The following is a 22982-nucleotide window of genomic DNA, read 5'->3' on the forward strand; positions in this document are numbered from 1 at the left end:
TAAAATATGTATGATTAAGAAAAAACACTATGCTATTTGCATGTTTTTGATTTGCATAACAAGGCTTACTAGCACCATTCCTTACGCATAGTCTTGCCAGCCGTGCTCATAGGCCACATTTATTTTCTCTAGCAAAAGCCCAAGATAGCTTAACAATATCCATAAAATAAATATCCAAATAAAAGTACAATAAAATATTGGGGGTTGGGGTATAATAAGCACATACAAGCTTAATGAAACCCAAAACTGGAACATTCAGAGAAACTGAATTCATAGTATGCAACCCAAAATTGCTTGCCTCCTAAAACACTTCCAAAATTATGTTTAGCCTGAAGAGGAGAAGACTGAGAGGAGATATAATAACCATCTTCAAGTACTTGAGGGGCTGTCATATAGAGGAGGGTGCCGAGTTGTTTTCTGTTGCTCCAGAAGGTCGGGCCAGAACCAACGTGTTGAAAATAAATCAAGTCTTTAGGAAGAATTTTCTAACAGTTAGAGCAATTCCTCAATGGAACGGGCTTCCTCGGGAGGTGGTAAGCGCTCCTTCCCTGGAGGTTTTCAAGAAGAGGTTAGATGGCCATTTGACAGTAATGCTGATTCTGTGACCTTAGGCAGATGATGAGAGGGATGACATCTTGGCCATCTTCTGGTCATTGGGGCTGTGGGGGGGAGGTAGTTGTGAATTTCCTGCATTGTGCAGGGGGTTGGACTAGATGACCCTAGTGGTCCCTTCCAACGCTATGATTCTATGAGAGAGCAGCTAGGTTTGAGTCCAGTAACACCGCAGAGACCAACAATATTTTCAGGAACTGAGCTTTTGACTCTCGACTCCCTGAGCTTTGATTCTCAAAAACCCATACCCTCCCCCCAATCTTGTTGGTCTCTAAGGTGCTACTGGACTGAAATCTAGCTGTTCTGCTGCAGACAGTCATGGCTACTCTCTGAAATTTAAGATTATGGGAGCAATCTTAAACAGATGTGCCCAGAAGTCACTCCCAGTTTAGTCAGTGACGCTTACTCTCCAGCAAGACAGTAATTCTTCTTAGAATTGCAGCTAAAGCTTTGGTCTAGACCAGTGGTTCCCGAAGTGGGCAGTACCACCCCCTGAGGGGCGGTAGGATTACCTAGGGGGGCACTAAGAGGCAAGGGGCCAGCAGGGAGGGCGCTAGAGGTGGGCCCCTTCAACTGTGGTGTTCACTAATTTACAATAGATCAAGCTATGGCACCATGCTGGCAAATTTGGTGGAAACTATCAGAATTTCTTTCCAGACTTTGAAGAGCTGGTACCACTGGATCAAGTTCATCAGTTTTGTTGAATAAATTTCAACTAAAAAGTTTTAATTTGATTTTGAATGGATGTACAATTGTTACTGTTTTGAAATGTTATTGTTATTATCTTCTTTAGTGAGTCATGCAGACCCCTATTTTGAATAATGCTTTTTAAAGGATAGGGTAGGGGGCACTGGGGTTGAGTTTGTGGGACCAAGGGGGCGGTGGCCCGAAAAGTTTGGGAACCACTGGTCTAGCTATGGGTGTCGAACTCAATTGTTATGAGGGCCGAATATAACATAAATGACACTTGGTTGGGCTGGGCCATGTCTTGCCAGCCCAGATTGAGAGTGGAGGCGGTGGATGCCTCGGCTGGCTATCAGGCTGGATAAGAGCTCTCGAGGATCTGGAGCTGGCCCACGGGCCTTATGTTTGACACCCCTGGTCTAGACAGTTGCTAACAAGTACAACGCATGCTGCTACTTTTTTGGAAAGATGTTGCATTGTAGATACATGGAACGGATCAGGGCCTCTTCTGATCTCCATATTTGTTTAGCATGTTATTTCTTTTCATTCTTGTGCCTTGTTCTTCCCTGCTTGCATCCTCACTATTTTGTTCTGGCACCATCCTGCATCACCTTTCCATTTTGCCACTTTGCAACACCTAGCCTCCTTGCTTCTTGTTTCTTTTGTTGTTCATCCCCATTGCTTCTCTTTTCAATTTACACACCTGGAGTCTTCTATGCATGAGCTACCTTCTTACGTCTCAAATGCTAAAATTGGGACAGTCTTCGAAACTAAACCAAAGAGACTATGAGCAGATGTTGAATTTAAATCACTGACTGCTTTGGCATTTAGCCAAGATGAGTCCGCAGAATCTCATATCTTGATTTATGACAGTGTTCAAGTCTCTAAATCATACTCATAGTGGTGGGCTGATACGGCTGGAAGTAAATAAGTTGGGGGGTGAGGCTTGACAGCACAACTAGTTTTTCTTTTCTTAGCGCATCTTGCATGTATTTGCTGTGCCTCCAATTACTCTCATGTTCTTCTGCAGTAGATTCTTTGCCTGAAACTAAATTTACAATGTTATTTTGCCATAACCCGAGGGCTATGGACAGATTTCAACATGTACTAAATTAGAGAATTTAAAAAAAAGTTTAGTTCTTTCTTAAAATTGAGGAGATAAATTTGTTATCTTACATTCCAAAATGAAGTATGCCACACACAATTGCCTAATTTGCATGATCTCTTCATCACTTTTCCTTGAAGTAAAATAACTGCATGAATCAGGCTACTGGACATAGAGATCTCCTTGTGAGCATGTACCTCTTATATCACTGGATGTGCATGTTGGAGAGGAGGAATGGACAGCTCCTCTGTCACAAAAACTGGAGTGTATTTCTAGGACAGGTATCTGATCTATGTTCTGTGTTCTTGGACTAGCACAACGCTGTGTGTTTGTGAAGTGCAGTCAAGTTGCAGCCCACTTACAGCGACCCCTTAGGGCTTTCAAGGCAAGAGACATTCAGAGGTGGTTTGCCATTGCCTTCCTCGGCATCGCGACCTTGGACTTCCTTGGTGGTCTCCCATCCAAATACTAACCAGGGCCAACCCTGCTTAGCTTCTGAGATCTGACAAGATCAGGCCAGGCTGGGCCATCCAAGTCAGCACAACTATCTGCTTTCTATAGCCTTTTGTTAGGAACAGTCAAAAGTGTCACAAATAGTGTCCACGTTTCTGAGTTCCCCAGAGCTCTTCATCAGGCTGGATGTTGAAGGATGAATTACCGGTAATTTTCCTGCTTTTCTCCTAGTGCTTAGCAATCTATCAAGTATGAAACTTCAGAGTGGAAGGAAATTATGTGTGGACTACGAGCACTTTTTGTGTGGGGGAGGCAGTTGACATATCACCATAGCATTATAATGTAATTGCCTAGTAATTCCTCTGGATCCTCAGCTTTCCTTTTAAAAATTCCAAGTCCTTTCATTGTGGAATATGTGCTTCCCCTTATGAAAAGGGCAAGATACTTACTTCTTTAAAAATGAAAGCTTCTGGGAATTCAGAGGAACTAAGAAATCAATTGTTATAATGCTATAGCGAAAAGTCAATTGCTGAAATTTAGGAAAGCCTTCCTGGGGCCAGGGTGGCGGGGATGGCAGCTGCCAGGGAGGGTGAGGAAAGGGAAATTGTGCCTCTATAGGTGGTGGTGGTGGAAAGTACCATCAGGTCACTGTCACTGATGACTTATGGTGACCCCGTAAGATTTTCAAGGCAAGAGATGTTCAGAGATCGTTTGCTATTGCCTGCCTCCATGTGGGCTGAGAGAACTGCCCAAGGTCACCCAGGCTTCATGTGGAGTGGGGAATCAAGCCTGGTTCTCCAGTTTAGTGTCTGCCGTTCTTAACCACTACACCACACTGGCTCACCTCTATAGGTGGGACCTGAGGAAAAAAAATATGTACATTCCCATCCACATGGCGTACAAACACACTTTTGATTACAGCCTTTCCAAGAAGATCATATCAAACCAGGTGGAACGTGGACAGTTAGGGCCAACATTTGTATGGATGTCACAAAATAACCTTGCTCTGGTTTGGATGCCAAACTGGAACAAAACCTCTATGTGAAAGCAGCCCTTCTTCAGCAATATATCAATGGTATCCTTTAGCAGTGGGAAGCAGACAAAGACTAAAAACAGTTTTGTCAGTAGTCATCTTCACATGTTAATAGTGAACACACATTCAGCCTGCATGTACATGCATACATCTGCTTGAAAGAAAGAGCCAATGCACATTCACATTCCAAATGAAACCAGGGACTCGTTCCTGGACAAATGTGAATTTGAATCACATCTTTAGCTGTCTGTGCATTGAATGTAACGTGAGGATGACTCAATGCATTTATAAAGAAAAATCAAGTGTACACTGTACACGGGTTTTATGTGCATTCCCCGTAACTTGTGAACTGGGCTGCTATTGTCTTTTGCAGGAGATTCAGGTACAATACGAGCAGTTAAGACTATTGAGTGTTAGATTACATCTTGTTCAAATGTCAAAGTGCTTCTGAAATCTTACTTCTCACTCTCTGTTTTCAGCTAAAACATTGCAGTGCTGTCACGTAAATATTACATAATTGTTGTGCATTGGCTAGAGGTCGAAAAATGTGTTCGGGGCTGCTTTTTAAAATATATGCATGTATCTTCCTTCTACAGGTAGCACTAGTATTCCCCAACAATGATCCTGCTGCTTTTATGGTAGCGTTTTACGGTTGCCTACTTGCGGAAGTTGTCCCGGTTCCTATTGAAGTCCCGCTTACCCGAAAGGTAAGAGAGAACAGTTTCTTGCTGTCTCCATTAGAAAAGCTGTCAGAAAAAATTGCAATCGAATATGGCCACCTGAATAAGTCGTGCATTTTGGGACAAAATGGGAAATGGTGTACTATTACATAATTTATTTTTTTTGAACGATCAGCCTCATATGCATGCTGTGGTTACTCCTTTTAACTTGACTAGATGTTCTCTGGATTTTGTATTGTTGTTTCTTAGTGTTGTTTTGAAGCTCCACCCAGAACAGTTAGGTAGCTTGAGAGCAATGTGACCATTTGGGGCTTTACTTGGAGTGGATCAGTTCTTGCATAAAGGTCCTCAGTGTTCTGTGTCAGAAATGCAGGCAAAACCATGGGAATGTGCTGGCTAAATTAGTTTAAATGCCGCTGAAGTGCATAATTAGCTTAAATCAGGAGTGTCAGACATAAGGCCCAAGGGCTGGATCCAGCCAGGAGAGCTCTTATCCGGCCAGCTGAGGCAGCCCCTCCATACACATACACAATCTGGACTGGTGAGGTATGGTCCGGCCCAACCAAGTGAGATTTATGTCATATCTGGCCCTCATAACAATTTAGTTGGACACCCCTGGCTTAAACTGAACTCAAGACACCTTAGAAGTGAAGGTCTGCTCAGCTAAAAAGAACAGAGTTTGGTTTTGATAGGGCAAGAACTTCTCAAAGTCCAAACCTAACTTTGTTCTTCTTGTGTGCATAAAGTGCTGTCAAGTTGCAGCCGACTTATGGCGACCCCAACAAGCGGTTTTCAAGGCATGTGAGAAGCAGAGGCGGTTTGCCATTGCCATCCTCTGCAGAGTCTTCCTTGGTGGTCTCCCTTCCAAGTACTGACTCTGCTTAGCTTCCAAGATCTGATGAGATCGGGCTATACCATGCTACCTTCCCTCCCCATTCTTCTTAAGGTGTGAATTTTTCAGCTTCTTCTTCTATCATTGAGTTAGAATTCCCTAGCCACTTCAACTCCTTTCGTATGTGATTAAATCTTGAGCGCTGGTCAATCTTGTCAACACTTGCAAGCTCTACTGGGGCTTTTTAAAAAAGGAATATTGTTCAGAAAGTACCAAAGTAATCTTTAGAATCCTGCAAGTTCTTTAGAATCCTGCAAGTATGACAGCTGAGTGATATTCACAAAGCCAGCCCAAAAGTTGTTAACATATGGTGGTAGGTATTTTGTATCTTGAATTTCTTGATATTGTTCATGTTGATGGACTCTGTTCTTGGGATTGGCGTTTAAAATGTTTAATGGATGATAAATTCAGGCAAAACTTTCTCAAATGTATGCATCCTTGGAAGAAACTGTATATGGCATGGATGTAGAGAATAACATCAGAACTGTTCAGCTAAGGAATGAAAATTCTTTGTGTTGTGTTGACTTTTCAAACCAGTTTAAGAAAACAACCCCTGTTTTACAGAAATCCGAACATACTTTTAAAAAGAGAATCTTGTAAGGCAAACTAGTTTTATCACTAATCCTTATTTAAGGACTTGTCTTGAATGTTGTGGTTCATGTTTCAGTGTATGGGCACTACACTGGGTTACATTTTATTTGCACTGACTAATACTGAACTGGGGACCCTGCAATGCAAACAACAAAATGGAAGCCCCAGTGCTGTGTTTAATACTGAACTGGGGACCCTGCAATGCAAACAACAAAATGGAAGCCCCAGTGCTGTGTTTATTTTTATAAGAAATTCCTGTTTTCCATGCATTAGAGAGAGTCTTCTTGTGATTGTTTATAATATGTATTTTTGTGGTACAAGAAAGAATATTTCTGAACAACTATTTTTGTATACATATTTATATACGACTGCTAGGCTTAATTTGGGTTTGAGTTCTGGGCCTTCAGCAGGAGTGCTGCTCCCAGACCTTCAACAAAATGTCAGGTGGAACTGCACCTGCCCAACTTCCACATGTTCTAACGTGTACATGAACAACTGACCCCTAAGATTTTAATAAAGTCCTTTGCTATAGACCATCAAGAACAATGGCATAACCAAATCATTATGTATCTAATTTTGGTTTTGCATGTCGGATTTTTGCAAGAGTTACTCAAAAGCATTGGACAGTTTAGATTAAACCTTGCTGAGACCATTTTAGGAAACACACTTTGGAAATGCACACACAAACTAAAAACTAAAAAGTAGAAACAATGTGGGGAAAACACAACAGCAGGTTGGGGATAAACAAAAGCTGTCTTTGGAAGGAGTTGTGGCTGTTGATGTTACTGAACATGTTTATATGAAGTTGGAACTGGAGTGCTAGCAATGACTTAAAAATCACATCAGCCATCCCAGAAGGAGATCTTCTACTTGGTTGATTGCAGTACCAGTATTTACTGGCCCTGGTTGGCGGTTGAGACCGGTCAGAACAGTAGGCGAGACCATGCTTTTCTGCTTCCCCCTCCCACCCCCCCATTATCTGAGCTCCTCCTGTTTTATTCATGGAAGCCTTCTGCATTTTGAACTTTGTACCTTTAGTGAAAGAAAAGATTGTAAATCAGATATGGCTGTCAATCTCTAGGCAAATTGTGAGCCAGTATGATGGATGTAGCAGCAGGAATGGTCAGTGGAATTAATGCCTTTTTATTTCATTCCTTCTCATGCATGCGAGAATCCCCTGTGGGGTTGACCTGTTTGAAACTCCTATGCGCTTCCATTATGCCTTTAAGGATTCATTTTGAAACTTCTTACGTTAGAGGCTTTTACTGAACAGTGGCTTTGTGCCAGTCAGATGCAATGTGTTCCTTCTTCCCATCATCACAGTGCTAGCAAGGTGTTCCCAAATGACAGAAATGTGGCCACATATGAGTAGGGTTGCCAACCTCCAGGTACTAGCTGGAGATCTCCTGCTATTACAACTGATCTCCAGCTGATAGAGATCAGTTCCCCCTGGAGAAAATGGTTGCTTTGGCAACTGGATTCTGGCATTGAAGTCCCTCCCCTCTCCGAACCCCGCCCTCCTCAGGCTCCACCCAAAACACCTCCCGCCGGTGGTGAAGAGGGACCTGCAACCCTACATATGAGTTGTAGTTCAGGGAGTAGATAGACCATTTGCCAGTTGCAGTTTCTCATAGGAATCTATGCATGCAGTAAGGTTATATGAACTACCCACCTTCTTGCCACTATAGCCCTCCTTCCTGTTCTCCCACTGTTCCTTTTAAAAAATGTATCTGTGCCAGTCCTGGAATGGTCTGAGGTGCGATGGGTGGATGCTTGGCACAGGACTCTTTCAGCAATGGCATCAAGACCATGCAAGCAACTTCCTGGGGAGGTTCTTTTTAAGGCTTGATCTTTGTTGACTTCTAGAGACTCTTTTTCAAAAATGCTTTTGGAGAATAATTAATTACAAGAATGTTTCTATTGGCTTTCTCAGACTTTTGTTTGGATGATGCGACTTTGTGACTTGAAGGACCACCTCCTCCCTTGCTGTCCAGCTCACTGGTTAAGATCATCTTGGCCTTGGTGCTTTATTACGGTCAATTGACCACTCCCAAGAGAATTCAAAAAGATAATCTTGTCAAGCTGTGCTCTTTTTAACCCCCATTCCCATAGGGTTGCCAGCCTCCAGGTACTAGCTGGAAATCTCCTGTTATTACAACTGATCTCCAGCCGATAGAGATCCATTCACCTGAATAAAATGGCCACTTTGGCAATTGGACTTTATGGCATTGAAGTCCATCCCCTCCCCAAACCCCGTCCTCCTTAGACTCCGCCCCCAAAACCTCCTGCTGGTGGCAGAGGGACCTGGCAACCCTACATTCCCAGGGGTGAGACAGGTGGTGATTAGAGTCGGGGCCTTTTCAGGGGTGGTACCTTACTTTAGAGCACTCTTCCCTTGAGGTTTGCCTGACATCTACTTTCCTTTCCTTTAGGTGCCAGGCCAAAACCCTTCTCTGTACCCAGGCTTTCAACTTGAGAAGTTCCTTCTTTCTTTCTTTTTGGCTGTTTTATGATCTGCTTGGAGCCTGAGGACTGTTTACTGATTATCATTTTATGCTGCTCAGTGTTTGTTTTTAATGGTTGGTTTGGTTTTGTATTTTTAGCTGCAAGCTGCCTTGGGCAGGCCTCTGGAGTGGCGGCATAAACTTTTTCTAAATAAATTATTCTCTTGTTTATGTGTGTGTGTATGATAAAGGATTTATTGTGGGTTTCAGTTTGTTTACCATCTTGTGGACCAAATATTCCACAACGGCAAACTTACCTGGTTTGCTGCAGCCTCGTTCCACAGTCTCGCCCCTGCGCTGCTTGTTCATCCATTTTTGTACCAGTCCTGGCTTCTCAGCTTCCCTTCGTTTGGCCTCTGCTTTGTCCATACCTCCTTTCCGATGTCATCTGCTTTGTTTAAAACGCTTCCTGTTCACTTCCTTGACATAATAGGTTTCTGATGTACAAGGTGTTATAATTTATGATTTTCAACCTTCTCTTAATGTTGGTATGGTTGAAGAACTGATTATCTCAGGCCTATGTAAACAGCCATAGTCCCCAGTAGGTATGAGTTAATTTGTGTCTTCACTTCAGACTAATTGTTGATTCAACTGACTTGTTAGTTATTGGTTAGAGATGGAATCGTGCTAGAAATATGAGGTGATGGGTGTGCATTTTTGTCTGGAGGTTGTCACATTCACTTTTTTACGTGATGTCTAGTTGTACTGTGCCTTTCATCGCTGGTGGAAGAGTTCCATATAAGTGATGTAGGGACACGTCTCTCTGAGGCCGAGGTCCTGGAGCACTTAGCAATATAGAGCTGCTGAGAAACTTTAGACTGTGGAGAAATATGGACTAAGTGTCCTCCACTAAACGTTTGTTGAAAAATCTAGCACATGTGCTCTTTGGGGAGTTCTGGAAAATGTACAAAAGAAGTTGTGGTGAGATGTATGTGTGTATTTTGCTATCTCACTCTAGAAAAACTGTCTATGTAATCCTTTGGAAGGATTGTAAGACTTCTGAATAGGAGGTAGAATAACTACCACAACCTTTCAGGAAGCTAGTCTAAAAGTGTCGTTTATATATCTATGATTGTATATGTTCTTCAGGCACTTTCTTGAGCTAGGGGAACTCCTACTGACAAAGTGGTGGGAGAAGGCAGGCTTAGTGGAAAGATCCTTTGGTGGGAGAAGACAGGCTTAATAGAAAGATCCCTTTGCTTTTCTGCAGTTAAGCCTGAACCTCTGCGGAGTCATAGTTGAAGAATATCTGCTCTGAACGCTCATGGTTTCACATAATGCCATGAATCTCTGGGAGTTACCATCATTCCAAAGGGAACATGAGACTTATGTGTGTGTACTCTGGGCTGCCCTGTGGCGCAGAGTGGTAAGCTGCAGTACTGCAGTCAAAAGCTCTGCTCACGACCTGAGTTTGATCCTGATGGAAGTCGGTTTCAGGTAGCCATCTCAAGGTTGACTCAGCCTTCCATCCTTCCAATGTCAGTAAAATGAGTACCCAGCTTGCTGGGGGTGAAGTGTAGATGACCGGGGGAAGGCAGTGGCAAACCATCCCGTAAACATAGTCTGCCTAGTAACGTCACCCCATGGCTCAGTAATGACCCGGTACTTGCACAGGAGACTACCTTTATCTTTACTCTGGGTGGCCAAGACGGGATTTTGTGGGCCTAGTACAATGTAGTCCAAGTTGCATGAAGTGTGGGTGAGCTTTTACATGGTGTGCCTTTCTTTTCTGGCCAGATCACTCTGGGCCCCGCTGTGAGCTTTGTACAGTAAATTCAGTTGAACTTGCTTCTTGACAAGACTGAGTAGTAATACTGAGTTTGGAAGCAGAAGGGTTAGGTTCAGGTCCTTGCTGAGCCAATGGCTTTGGGCAATGAAGATAAAATTAGATATTCTAATTTGCCTTCGGATGAGGCAGGAGCGGAATCTTGATAAACAGACTGTGGTGACATATGCTGAATTTTTCACTCTCCTAACCAAAATTAAGATGACTGCCTAGCTGAAGGACTTTGCTTATAAATGATGGTTTTGGCATCTACATTTAATACCCATGAAAATAACAATTTCAGTTTTAGCATCTTCAGAATCTTTTGGAAGCAACAAAGGAAAGACATTAGTGGTAGGCTTCTAACCTCTATCCTAGACTTCTTAGGTGCACTTTTATCTGCCGAAATCAATGAATGCCTTTAAACACTGTAGTTCTGCCGTAGCCTGTTTGGGCACTCTTAAGCCTATTGATAGAAGAGCATGCAGAGAATTCTCCCCAAAATGGCATGATTTCATCCTCTTGTCTCTTTCTATTTATCTTAAAAAGGGGACTCCTCCTTCTGTCTGGATTTTCATAGAAGCCAAACCAAATGAGAGCTCATTTCTGAAGACTTTTCTTGCAAAAGTATGTCTTTCTTTGCCAAGCTGGAAATAAATCTCTAATTATTAATGAACAGAAAATGCGAATAAGTTGACAACTTGTTGGATGTCTGAACTTGGTTATACAAGTTATTATGGCTTAGTTTCTCATCCCACCGTGTTGCTTGAAATCAGCATATGCCAAAACATCAATATAGTATATTCTGAAAATGGAGTGTGGAAAAGCCTAGGGCTAAGAATGGGGAGACATGCCATTATTTTATGTAGCTTTGATAGCTTTTGTCAGTGTAACTGTGTATTTTATTAAAAGAAAAACAAAACTTTAATTGGATCCAATGTGGAAAAACATAGATCTATCTGTGTGTAAAAGCTTTACTTCATCATAATGATGACTTCAATGGCCACGGGGTTTTTTCCTCACTCTTCCAGTTTGCTTTACTCCTCTAATGCATACCTACTTCTTCATCCTGTGTTAAGAACATGATATTTAATGCTGGCACAAAAATTCTTGAATCTATTTTCAGATCAGCTTCTGGTTAATGTGTTTCTGATCTTTTAAAATTGGAAATGTGTTGTTTTTCCGGTACTCCTTGAGCAGATGCATGGGGAAGTTTGCACGTATATTAGTGCTGTTTTTGAAAAATTGACTTTTTTGTACAACCATCAGCAGCATTACTTTCCTAATGTAGGTTTTTCCCGCTAGGAAGTTCTTATTGGGTTTGTACACAGAGGGAAAGGGAAAGGTATGCAACTAGTGTGGGGTTGGATTGTTTGTTCAGAACTGCATAAATCTAACCAATACCACCTCCTGGCTCTGTAAGAGGAATCCTGTTAGAATCAGACAAAGAGCATCTAGTTTAGCATCCTTTCTCCAACAGTGGATGTCCACATGGGTCTGGGTAGCCCATCAGCAGAATGTGAAGGAAACAATCCTCCCCCACTGTTGGTCCCCACCACTTGATATCCAGAGATATACTTCCTCTGAACCTAGAGGTTCCATTTAACCATTATGCTAAATGGAGTATCTAGGTTCCGAAGTCGTATACCACTGATTAACCATTTCCCCATAAATATATCCCTCTTTTTAAACCCATCTAGGTCATATCTTGTGAATGTGAATCGCATTAAGTTGATCGGTGTTGTGGCATAGTGCTTCCCCTTGTCTTGTTCTGAACCCATTACAGAGTCATCTCCTTACATGGCACACACCTTTCCTGAACTCAAGTACCACAAGAGGGGGAGAAAAATCTCTTTGATCTCAGTGCATCTATAAAGCACATTTGTCCATACATATGCATCGGTTTGCTTCCTGGATTGTTTGCGGGGGGAGGCTGTTGATTGAATATAAAGTGGACATGGAAGGAAAACCGTGGGGACTGGGGTTATGTGAGCTTGGCTAATAAAATAAAAGAGGTGTTCTAGACTAAGCAGAACACATGGGTCTCAGTCGCTGACCATTGGCTAGCATGGCCATTCCCCCATTTCTCCTTCCTCTAATTTTTTTGACAAATGAACTATTAAGCCATAACCATAAGGCTTACAAATGTGGAGCTGTTTCAAAATTTTGTTTTGTTCTGTTTTTTGTTGAACCTGAGATTCTCTCCCCCACCCCCAGGAATACCACAAACTAGGGTGGTCAACCTCGAGGTGAGGCCTGGAGATCTCCCAGAATTACAGGTGTTCAGACTACAGAGATCAGTTCCCCTGGAGAAAATGGAGGGTAGACTATATGACATTATACCCCGCTGCATGGCATTATACCCCACTGAGGCCCCTCCCCTCCTCAAATCCCACCCTCTCCAGCTCTACCCCCAAATCTCCAGGAATTTCCCAACCCAGAGTTGGCAACTCTACCCCAAACCCCATTGAACCATGAAATACAAAGAACCTTGTTCAGACTGTAGGGTTGACCTGGGTCTTTTAAAACCTTTGATTGGGTAATTGAAGAAAATGTTTTGTGTGTGAGAGAGTTTTACATAGGTGTGTCCATGTAGACTTCTTATTACAGCTCATGCACTGATGTACTTCCATGGCTTCTTTTGTTGCTTGTCTTCAACCAGGATGCAGGAAGTCAACAGATAGGCTTCTTGCTCGGAAGCTGTGGCGTTACTGTGGCCTTGACTAGCGACGCATGCCATAAAGGACTGCCTAAGAGCCCTACTGGGGAAATACCACAGTTTAAAGGTAAGCTAATCATCCCCAATCCCTGATAAGGTACCCTGGTTTCATGAGTACTGCATCGCAGTAAGTTTTACTGGCTTGCAAAGTACTGATGCTTGCCTTAATGGTTTGAGACAGGGGTGCCTGCAGGACCAGCTCCTTTTGTACTGTCCAGCCCACCGATTTAAAGTCCCCTCAAACATTACCCCTGGTGCCCCCCCATCCATGGAAGTGAGGAGGGCCGTGAGTAGAGGTGGTGCCTTTTCAGTGGTCCATGCCCCGCCTATAGAGTTCCTTCCCCCTTCAAACTCACCCGGTGCCTTCATTATTGGTGTTTAGATACCAGGCCAAAATGCTTTTGTTCTCCAAAGCTTTTAGCTGAATTCTATCTGCTGCTGCATTCTTTCCCTGATTATGTTTTTGCTTTTATATCTGTTTTCATTCTGACTTTTGTACTACTGCTTGAAAAAGCCAATGGATTTTAGTTGATCACCATGTTATTTTTGTTTATTTATTTTTTTATTTTAAATTGAGTTACTTTTTTTTTTTACATTAGCCACCTTGGGCAAATTGTGGAGACTGTAGGTGATAAGTCTTTTAACAAATAAAGGGATATCAGAATAACTGACTAAATGTGCTTAATGTGTACCAACCCCCCATTGTGTGAGTGTCGTGATTAAAATTGATTTTTAAGTACACCTGTGCAGAAATAAGGTTGGCATCCAGTCAGTTGATGGGCAGAATGTCAGCTGTGACTGTTCAGTTGGTCACCTGTCATTTGACTGCTGTCAAATATCCCATGAAGCAAAGAATGCCATTATAGAACTAGCAGCTTACCTTTCCCCCATTTCTATGTCATTCGTTCACAAGGGCAGGGGTGCTGCTTCCCTTCGTAAAGTTGCTGCTTCGGATGGAGACAAACCTGGCAGCATGGAAAAGCTTCCCCTGCTGGCCTCTTGCTGTACCTGCAGGCATTTCCAAAAATAACAGTTGAACACATGAAGCTGCCTTATACTGAATCAGTCCCTTGGTCCATCCAAGTCAGTATTGTCTACTCAGACCAGCAGCGGCTCTCCAGGGTCTCAGGCAGAGGTCTGTCACATCACCTACGTGCCTAGTCCCTTTAACTGGAGATGCTGGGGATTGAACCTGGGACCTTCTGCATGCCAAGCAGATGCTCTACCACTGAGCCACAGCCCCTCCAGTTGAATTATTTTCTGCTTAGCACAATTGGCTCTTATACTGAATTTTTTTTAAAGTAGTTGCTGCTACTTTTATTTCTATTTTAGTTTCACTAAAGTTAATTGTAGGCTAGTTTCGGTATTCTAGAATAAAAGCTATTTTGTTCATAGAAACCTTATGTTATTGTTAAATTATAACTTTTTTGAATGGTAACACAATAACTTCATTGTTTCACAGTAATGGTTAACTATATACCGCAATATTTTTCTCTAATAGAATTAATGCTATATTGTACAAATACTTGACAAGTATTTGACTGGACAAGCCTAGTAAAAATACTAGTCTATTTAAGCACCAGAAGCCCAACTAATGTTTAAAACATTACCTTTTTGTGTTTCGAAAGGCTGGCCAAAGCTGCTATGGTTTGTCACAGAATCAAAACACCTTTCGAAACCTCCTCGAGACTGGTTCCCACATATCAAAGATGCAAATAATGACACAGCTTACATTGAGGTAAGTTTACCTCTTGTCCCTCTCTCTTAGTTAATCTTCCAGTACTCTCCCTCCTTTCTTTCAGTCCCATATTCTTTTTGGGTTAAACGTGTTAAGGGCTTGCAAGAAATTTCAAATGTGGGGGAGGTAAAATCATAGAGTTGGAAGGGGCCATACAGGCCATTTAGTCCAACCCCCTGCTCAATGCAGGATCAGCCTAAAGCATCCTTGACTAAATTTTGTTAGCCTTCAGGGTGCTTCTGGACGCTTTCTCTTTTCATCCCTGACAAGTGTTCATTCAGCTGCTGCTTGAAGGCTGCCAGTGAGGGGGAGCTTACCACCTCCCTGGACATCCGATTCCTCTGCTGAACTACTCTTACTGGCAAAAAACTTTTTTCCCTAGTATCCAGCCAATACTTTTCTACCTGTATTTTATACCCATTATTGCAAGTCCTGTCCTCTGCTACCAATAGGAACAGCTGTATGGGTGATTTGGGAATTGCTCAAATAGTTACCCCTCTGGTAGGGTTGCCAACCTCCAGGTAGTAGCTGGAGATCTCCCGCTATTACAACTGATCTCCAGCCGCTAGAGGTCAGTTCACCTGGAGAAAATGGCAGCTTTGGCAACTGGACTCCATGGCATTGAAGTCCCTCCCCTCCCCAAACCCTGCCCTCCTCGGGCTCCACCCCAAAAACCTCCCACCAGTGGCAAAGAGGGACCTGGCAACCCTACCCTCTAGTATCCTATGGTCTCTTAATGGATCGAGCTCTTGTGGGGGGAGGGATTTCCCCATCTCTTCTTTGATTTCTCCCCCTTCTATCTACTGTGATGGACACATCAGCCCTCTTCATACCTGCCTTTGTACCCTGGTAGTCTGACAGAGAGAGCCAACAACAGCCCATCTGGACCCTTGGAACCTTTGGCGGGAAAGAGGAAAGGAAAAGATGAGGAGAAAAAGGAGCCATTTAACTGCTGTTTGAGTTAGAGAGGGTTTAGAGGTTCCTTAGGTAGATCAGGGATCTTGCTCAGCCTCCAGTCACTTCAGACTGAAGTGGGCGGCCTAGTGTGGACACCTAGTTTGGCGCAAACTGGTTACTGGTTCTTATTTGTAATCTTTCAGGGTTATCCTTTCCTTTTATCCCTTAGAAGCTCCTTGATCAATTGATCTTGAGCAGCGTATACCTAGTGTTGGAGGGATATAAGGACTGAAACAAATCTTGCCACTGACAATGTAGCCTTGGGGTCCCTATCGCTTAGTAAAAAAGGCATTATGTCTGTCACAGAGGCATTGGATTTGTATATTAAAAGGGGGGAAATATAATGCTATCGAAGTTCCTCGTAAAAGCGGCATTCCAAAAGGGCATGGGCTAATGACTCAATAGAGCCAGAGGAGCAAGGGCAGATCCTGTCTGAGTATGGTATGTTCAGAATTCTGCCCTGCATTACCATAGAAGGGTTAACATTCAATCTAGCCAAGCAAAAAGCTCTACAGAGACGAGGAGTTGTCAGATAATATGTATAGGCAGGCAGACCACGTGGAGGGGGTATTTCAGGGTTATATGGGGCAAGCAGGCGTCCGCAGTTTAAAAAGCCCTATTGATGGATTTTTTCCCCATCCTGTGGAAGTAACAAGTTTTAAAGTCCAAAGTAATCTGCAGTTACTGGTGCTCTCTCCTCTCTGACTATAGATATATATGTATGTTTCTTCTATGAAGAAACCGTATCTCCGTATCCCAATTTTTCTCTTACATTTGTATAAAGTTGGTCCTGAACATCCATGGTTTACTTTCCCTGTCACTGTAAAATAAACCTTTCTCTTGTGTTCACTCTCTGTTCTCCTCCTTGATATTAAGGGCAGAAAAAGTTGTAACTGAGGGGAGAGGGTGCCTCAGCAACACCATCATGATTTACTTCAGCGGTGGCTAGCTGTAAATAGTGCCAGGCCACTAGCAGGCCATTAAGTAAATATTCCTTGGCCTCTTCAACAGCAGTGCTTGGTGGTGTAATGGGGAAATGTGGTGTGGGCAGTAGATTTTGGTTAATCCCAGAACCATGCTACCATAATGAGGACAGCGGCACAGGGCTCAGTGGGGGTTTTCCCACAAAAATATTTTTAGTGCCTGTTCATGCCGCCTCAGCAAGTCAACTGACACTCAACATTCCTTGCCTCCTGGAACATGCTTGGTCCTCATCAGGCTATTGGTATGCATGTCTTGCCTTCAGTGGCCTGTTCTGCTTTTGTGATTGGCAAAGACTCCCCCCTTTACTGTTAGATATAGTTAGCTAAGAGAAGTCTGTCCAATGCACTTGCTGATTGAACACTGTGTTCAAGTTACTCTTAACCTGAAATGTTTGCGAAGAAGGTCTTAGTTTCTTCCAGCTTTCTTGTTTTTAAAGTTGCATGTGTGTGTGTGTGTGTGTGTGTAATAAATTATAAGAGAATGATCAATTGATGCCAGAGACTTGACCATGAGAGCTAATTTTCAAAGTACTACCTTGTGGATGCTCAAATGTTGTGCTTGTTTATACTTGCAGGTTAGCTATAAGTGAGCTGAATGTGAACGTGATGGTGGAAATAATGGTCCTGGGCAGAGTGAAGTGTGTGCAGAATAGACATGTGATCATGGTCCATGGTTCCCTGGTCAGGCTTATAGATTTGGGATGCTCCCAGATCCTCTGCAACCTCATATTTGTGTAAAGTGTTGCCAAGTTGCAGCCGACTTATGGCAACCTAGTAGGGTTTTCAAGGCAAGAGACTAACAGAGGTGGTTTGCCATTGCCTTCCTCTGTGTAACAACCCTGGTATTCCTTGGTGATCTCCCATCTAAGTACTAACCAGGGCTGACTCTGCTTAGCTTCTGATATCTGATGAGATCAGGCTATCCTAGGCCATCCATTTCAGGGCAACCTCATATATAACCTCTAAATATAATAAAAATAGCAGCAAATAAAATATTCATAACATTCTTCAGTGTAGATTAGCAAACATTTTAACTGGTCTGTCAAAGGTAGCAATAATTGATTAGTACCCAATGTATTATTTATATCATAGAGTTTCAGTATTTTAGATAAATTCTATGAAGATTAAAAGTCTATCTATCTCATTCTGTTTTTCTATGTTATATAAATTTCAGGCTTTTGGTTCACATTTTTTATTTCTCATTAACTATAAATATGTGGCAACTCTATCATTTTTCTGCTGTTACTGGGCATTTCAATTTTCAACATGAAATACAGAGGAACTTGCTGGTTTTTCTGATCCACCATCTTTCAGAGGCTTAAGAAGCAAGTGTAAAATTATCACATCTTACGTAAAATATATTAAGCTCAGAAATGCTTTGTACTAGCATAAACCAAGTTGCCAATAGTGTTGTCCATGAAAGTATACGTGAAGGGCTTTTGAAACAGTTATGGATTGTCATTCCACCTGGCCTTTAACCATGGTAGGTGCTAACCTGGTTCTCTCTTAACCAGGGTTTGCCAAGATCTTCCCTATTAATGCATGCATCCAGGTGGTAAATAGTAATAACACAATAGTTATAGCATTAAGAGGCTGTAAAAAGCCCCAGGGTAATGCACTGACCAGTTAAACTCTCAGATTCATTCCCTGCATGACAGCTAGATTGATTGACAGGGAAGATTTTTTTCCCAAGGCTCATGCCGGTCAGCTAAGGTACTGAAGTCTCACAATGCCAGACTATAAGGGATATGTAGCAAATTAGCTGAATATGTACATACATAAGCTGGTAGAAGAAGCTTGAACCTAGATGGTTGAATAATGTATGACCTTAGCCAACAGCTGCAATAAGCTGAGTGCCGGGAAAGACTCTTTGACCCTTCCAATTGTGAAGATCAACTTTGGCCAAGCTCTTCCCTTTTATTATGCATTTCAGCCACTTGTTCTCTGCATTAGCCAAGATACCGGTAATGGCATTGAGCAGCTAACATTTAAAATACTGGCTCTTTCAGATGATCAAACTAACCATGGTTGAAGAATGAAGCTCTTGGGCTTGTGAGCTTCCACCCTTCTCCCTCATGCATAGGGTTGCCTACCTCCAGATACTAGCTGGAGATCTCCTGCTATTACAACTGATCTCCAGCTTATAGAGATCAGTTCTCCTGGAGAAAATGACCGCTTTGGCAATGGACTCTATGGCATTGAAGTCCCTCCCCTCCCCAAACCCCACCCTCCTCAGGCTCCGCCCCAAAAACCTCCCACTGGTGGCGAAGGGGGACCTGGCAACCCTACTCATGCACCATGCCAAGACTGAAGAATTCCTGGTTTTGAACTCCCTGTAGTTTGTTATAAGGTCAGAATAGGTGCTCTAACAAACCATTACTAGTTTCTTGCCTGCAAACTAGGATTCTAAACTAGGATTGAAGCAGGATTTAGAGTCCTGTTTGTAACGATCCACAATTTGTTCAAGTGCCCAATTCAAACAAGCATGAGGACTTCTGAGCCTTAGTTCTCATGCTATGGTGTGTTCAGATTTCATGGAACATGTGAGTGCAGCTGCAGAAATGTTGCCCTCCCAAGTGTAAAAAGTCATACTTCTGAGTTTCTGCTGGTATATTGGGGGATGGTTGAGGTTCACAGTGAGAAGGATATCTTTGGGATCTAGGTCGGGAAAGAGCCCTCAGACTCCTACCTGTATTCCTCTAGCTTCTTCAGGTGTTGGCAGTTTTTGTGATTTCTTGAGTCTTGAAGTGAGAAATTCTTTTGCAGTATAAAACCTGTAAAGATGGAAGTGTTCTTGGGGTGACGGTGACAAGAATTGCGCTGCTTACCCATTGTCAAGCCCTTACTCAGGCCTGTGGATACACAGAAGGTATTTCAACATTTTAAAACTATTTCTAAAACAATTTAAGATTCCAGGATGTATTCTGCAAATCACAGTTTTATTTTAGGTATTGTTTTATATGTGGCTTTATTTTTCCAGATTATATTCTTTTTGTATTCAGTATTTAAACAAATACACTCTATTTTTAAATTGTTATAATGCATATGAAAGTAAGGTTGAGCTGGCTTTATCGACATCTATGCCAGTTGTGGCATACCTTGGGATAGGGAGAGCCAGCGTGGTATAGTGGTTAAGAGCGGTGGTTTGGAGCGGTGGAGTCTGATCTGGTGAACTGGACTTGTTTCCCCACTCCTGCACACAAAGCCAGCTGGGTGACCTTGGGTGAGTCACACTCTCTCAGCCTCACCTACCTCACAGGGTGTCTGTTGTGGGGAAGGGAAGGTGATTGTAAGCCCGTTTGAGTCTTTCTTAAGTGGTAGAGAAAGTCGGCATATAAAAACCCATTCTCCTCCTCCTCCTTCTTCTTCTAGTTCTCCCACTCATCTGTTGGTTACTTTTTTCAGCATAAAAATGTATTTAAATCACTCCTTTAAAGTAATATTTTTCTTCAGGATGTCGTTATGTGCTCAGCAACTAACTTTTTTTTATTTTTGTTGCATAGCTGAAACCATTGTGAATGTATTAGATTTCAAGAAAGATGTAGGTTTGTGGCATGGGATTCTTACGGTAAGTGTGTGCTGTTAAGCAATTCTTGTTCAAAAATCAATTTGTGCTTTCATTATGGCTATCAGAAGTCAGAATACTCTAGACATCAATCCTGACCCTAAATGAAGGATTGACTTTAACTACAAAGTTACAAAGAGTTTAGTCTTGCTTTAAAGGCTGCGAGGAGACGGTGTGACTAAAGTAGTGCATGAACTCAAGTAGCGCGCCAAATTTCATGGAAGTGCTCCAGAAGCATCAGCGAAGCAGTAGAAGATGATGATGGCAGAAGCACAATGCTTGGAGTTTCTCAAACCCGTTATTCTGTTGCCATTTTGGTGTCATTTTCAGAGCCCAATGTCTGTATTTTTAGCCCACTCAGCCATTGAGTCACTTCTTTCTGTATTGGCTAGTTTCCAGGCCTGTCACGTAAGAGGATATTTCATCTTTAAATAGTACACCATTAGCTTATTTTGTACATTCTTCTTTGCATGTACTATTTCAAGCCTCTCAGATGACCTTTTTAGGTTATTGGATTTTTTTGCTTTTGATATCTAAAAATAGATACTATTGTACCTTGTTTAAGAAGGATTAATTCTTTCCTTTGGAGCTCCACCTTGAGTTAGCTGATAAATTTAGCCCTCTGGGTTTCCTAGCTGCTTAAAACCTCTGCCTTGTCCTTGGTGAAAAAGGCATCTTACCCATGTTGTTCCGGTGACCACGGCTGACCTTTAAATTCCTGTTCGAAGTGATGCGCAGTGATGTAAGCATAATATGTGTCACTTAATTACATAAAAGTTGACTCGTATTGTTTATCTAATTCACTTGCCTGCCTTCTTCCATTCTGGAATTCGAGGTGGTGTACATAGGAATTTGAGGGAGTCTTCATGCAGGCACCAGCCAGACCAAGGGTGCCTTAGCTTCAGCAGTTCTGTCCCATCATGTGCCTTTCAGCCACACTCTAGGACTTGCACGTGTATGTGTAAATGGGGTCTATTTGGAATAATTGTGTTTGATGAGATGAAAAGGGAGCATGCATGCTCTGCGGTCTGTAATGGCTCGTTCACATGTGCAAGCTACCACCTGATACATATTCCTTTCTAGGTGACTTCTGCATGTTCTGCATAGAACTGAATTGCTATCAGAATTGCTACATCTCAGCCATTCTATAGAAGAGTCAGAAAATAAGATCTTCTTTTGCAATGTTCTTTATCATCATCTGTGGCTTTTGATGAATACCTGATGCATTTTTTGAAAAAAAGAATTGCTTATTTGGACTAGCAAAATAGTTGCTATATTGTTGATGCCTACTTTTCTTTCATTGGATTTCAGAGTGTTATGAACATGATGCATGTTATAAGCATCCCATATTCTTTAATGAAGGTAAATCCGCTTTCTTGGATACAGAAAGTCTGCCAGTATAAAGGTAAGGGTTATAAAGATGCATGTGGGGGAGCATGGTTCTTGTTCTGGGAGCCAGTGTGGGTGTATATATACACAATCCAGCTTAAGTCTTCTTGAGTAAAGTGGGCTAAAATGCGTACATAGGAGCATATTTTTACAAAGATATAAGGAGTTATGATAATTGTGATGGTAAGATCCAGAAGCCTGCTCCACCTATCTGCAGTCTTTGGTTGTGTGGTCCATAAAACATGGAAGCCCATATTCAGGCTCCAGTTTGCCTCCAGGTGGGACCTGGGGATCCCTTGGAACTACAGCTCATTTCCAGATTACAAAGATCAGTTCCCCTGGAGAAAATGGATGCTTTGGAGGTAGGGTTGCCAGGTCCCTCTTCATTACTGGCGGGAGGTTTTTGGGGCGGAGCCTGAGGAGGGTGGGGTTTGGGGAGGGGAGGGACTTCAATGCCATAGAGTCCAATTGCCACCAGCAGCCATTTTCTCCAGGTGAACTGATCTCTATTGGCTGGAGATCAGTTGTAATAGCAGGAGATCTCTAGCTAGTACCTGGAGGTTGGCAACCCTATTTGAAGGGTGGCCTCTATGATGTACCCCACTGTGGTCTCTGTCCTCCCCAGGCTCCACCCCCAAATCTCCAGGAGGTTTCCAACCTGGGGCTGGCAACCCTAGATAGAGATTAAATAGTAAATTCGTATTGGGGGTGGGGTGGGGGATCCCGGCACCTCTGCCCCCCTTTAATTATGATGCAATTCACAGCATGCCCAAGCATTTCCAAATTAATTTTAACTTTATTCGCCCGCGTTTTAACAATATCTCCCCCTGCTTCCTTCCCCATTTTCTCTCCCTAGCAAAAGTTGCTTGTGTAAAATCTAGGGACATGCACTGGGCATTAGTAGCACATCGAGACCAACGGGACATCAACCTGTCATCGCTCCGTATGCTAATAGTTGCTGATGGCGCCAATCCATGTAAGTGATGGCTGTGGAGTGAAGCAGTGGGGAAAGGGCACATCCCAGCATGCTCTGCTCTTTGGCATCTCCATGAATATCCATGGCGGAAGCCACAAAATAAGATTGCGTGACTGGAGTGCTTTGTGGGGGGCATCTGAAGATACTTATTCCGTGTGTGTGTGTGTGTGTGTGTGTAAAACTATTAATTCTGCCCCAAATGGCAGAAAGTGAAGTTTACTGACCATTTTCAGAAACCGATCGTTTGGGATTTTATTTAACATGTTTCTCTTTAGCAAATCCTGAAGCAAACTTGATGTTCCATGTAATGCAAGTTGCAGTTAATCCAATTATATA

At 42.6% G+C, this 22982-nt stretch overlaps 1 protein-coding gene across 3 annotated transcripts in view; it reads left to right on the forward strand.

Annotated features, from left to right (window-relative positions):
* Positions 1-22982, forward strand: part of DIP2C (disco interacting protein 2 homolog C) — a 338078-nt gene that overhangs the window by 256855 nt on the left and 58241 nt on the right. For 2 of the 3 annotated variants that reach the window (XM_056857273.1, XM_056857274.1), the window contains 7 exons: positions 4484-4594; positions 12982-13105; positions 14667-14776; positions 19483-19585; positions 20220-20284; positions 21593-21686; positions 22527-22646. In XM_056857273.1, coding sequence (XP_056713251.1) covers positions 4484-4594; positions 12982-13105; positions 14667-14776; positions 19483-19585; positions 20220-20284; positions 21593-21686; positions 22527-22646 — 727 coding nt within the window. Of the gene's footprint in view, positions 1-4483; positions 4595-10868; positions 10947-12981; positions 13106-14666; positions 14777-19482; positions 19586-20219; positions 20285-21592; positions 21687-22526; positions 22647-22982 lie in introns of all 3 variants that reach the window. The other variant, XM_056857272.1, reaches the window with a different exon arrangement.

This window comes from Euleptes europaea, chromosome 11, assembly GCF_029931775.1.
Source record: "Euleptes europaea isolate rEulEur1 chromosome 11, rEulEur1.hap1, whole genome shotgun sequence".
NCBI classification, from domain to species: Eukaryota; Metazoa; Chordata; class Lepidosauria; order Squamata; family Sphaerodactylidae; genus Euleptes; species Euleptes europaea.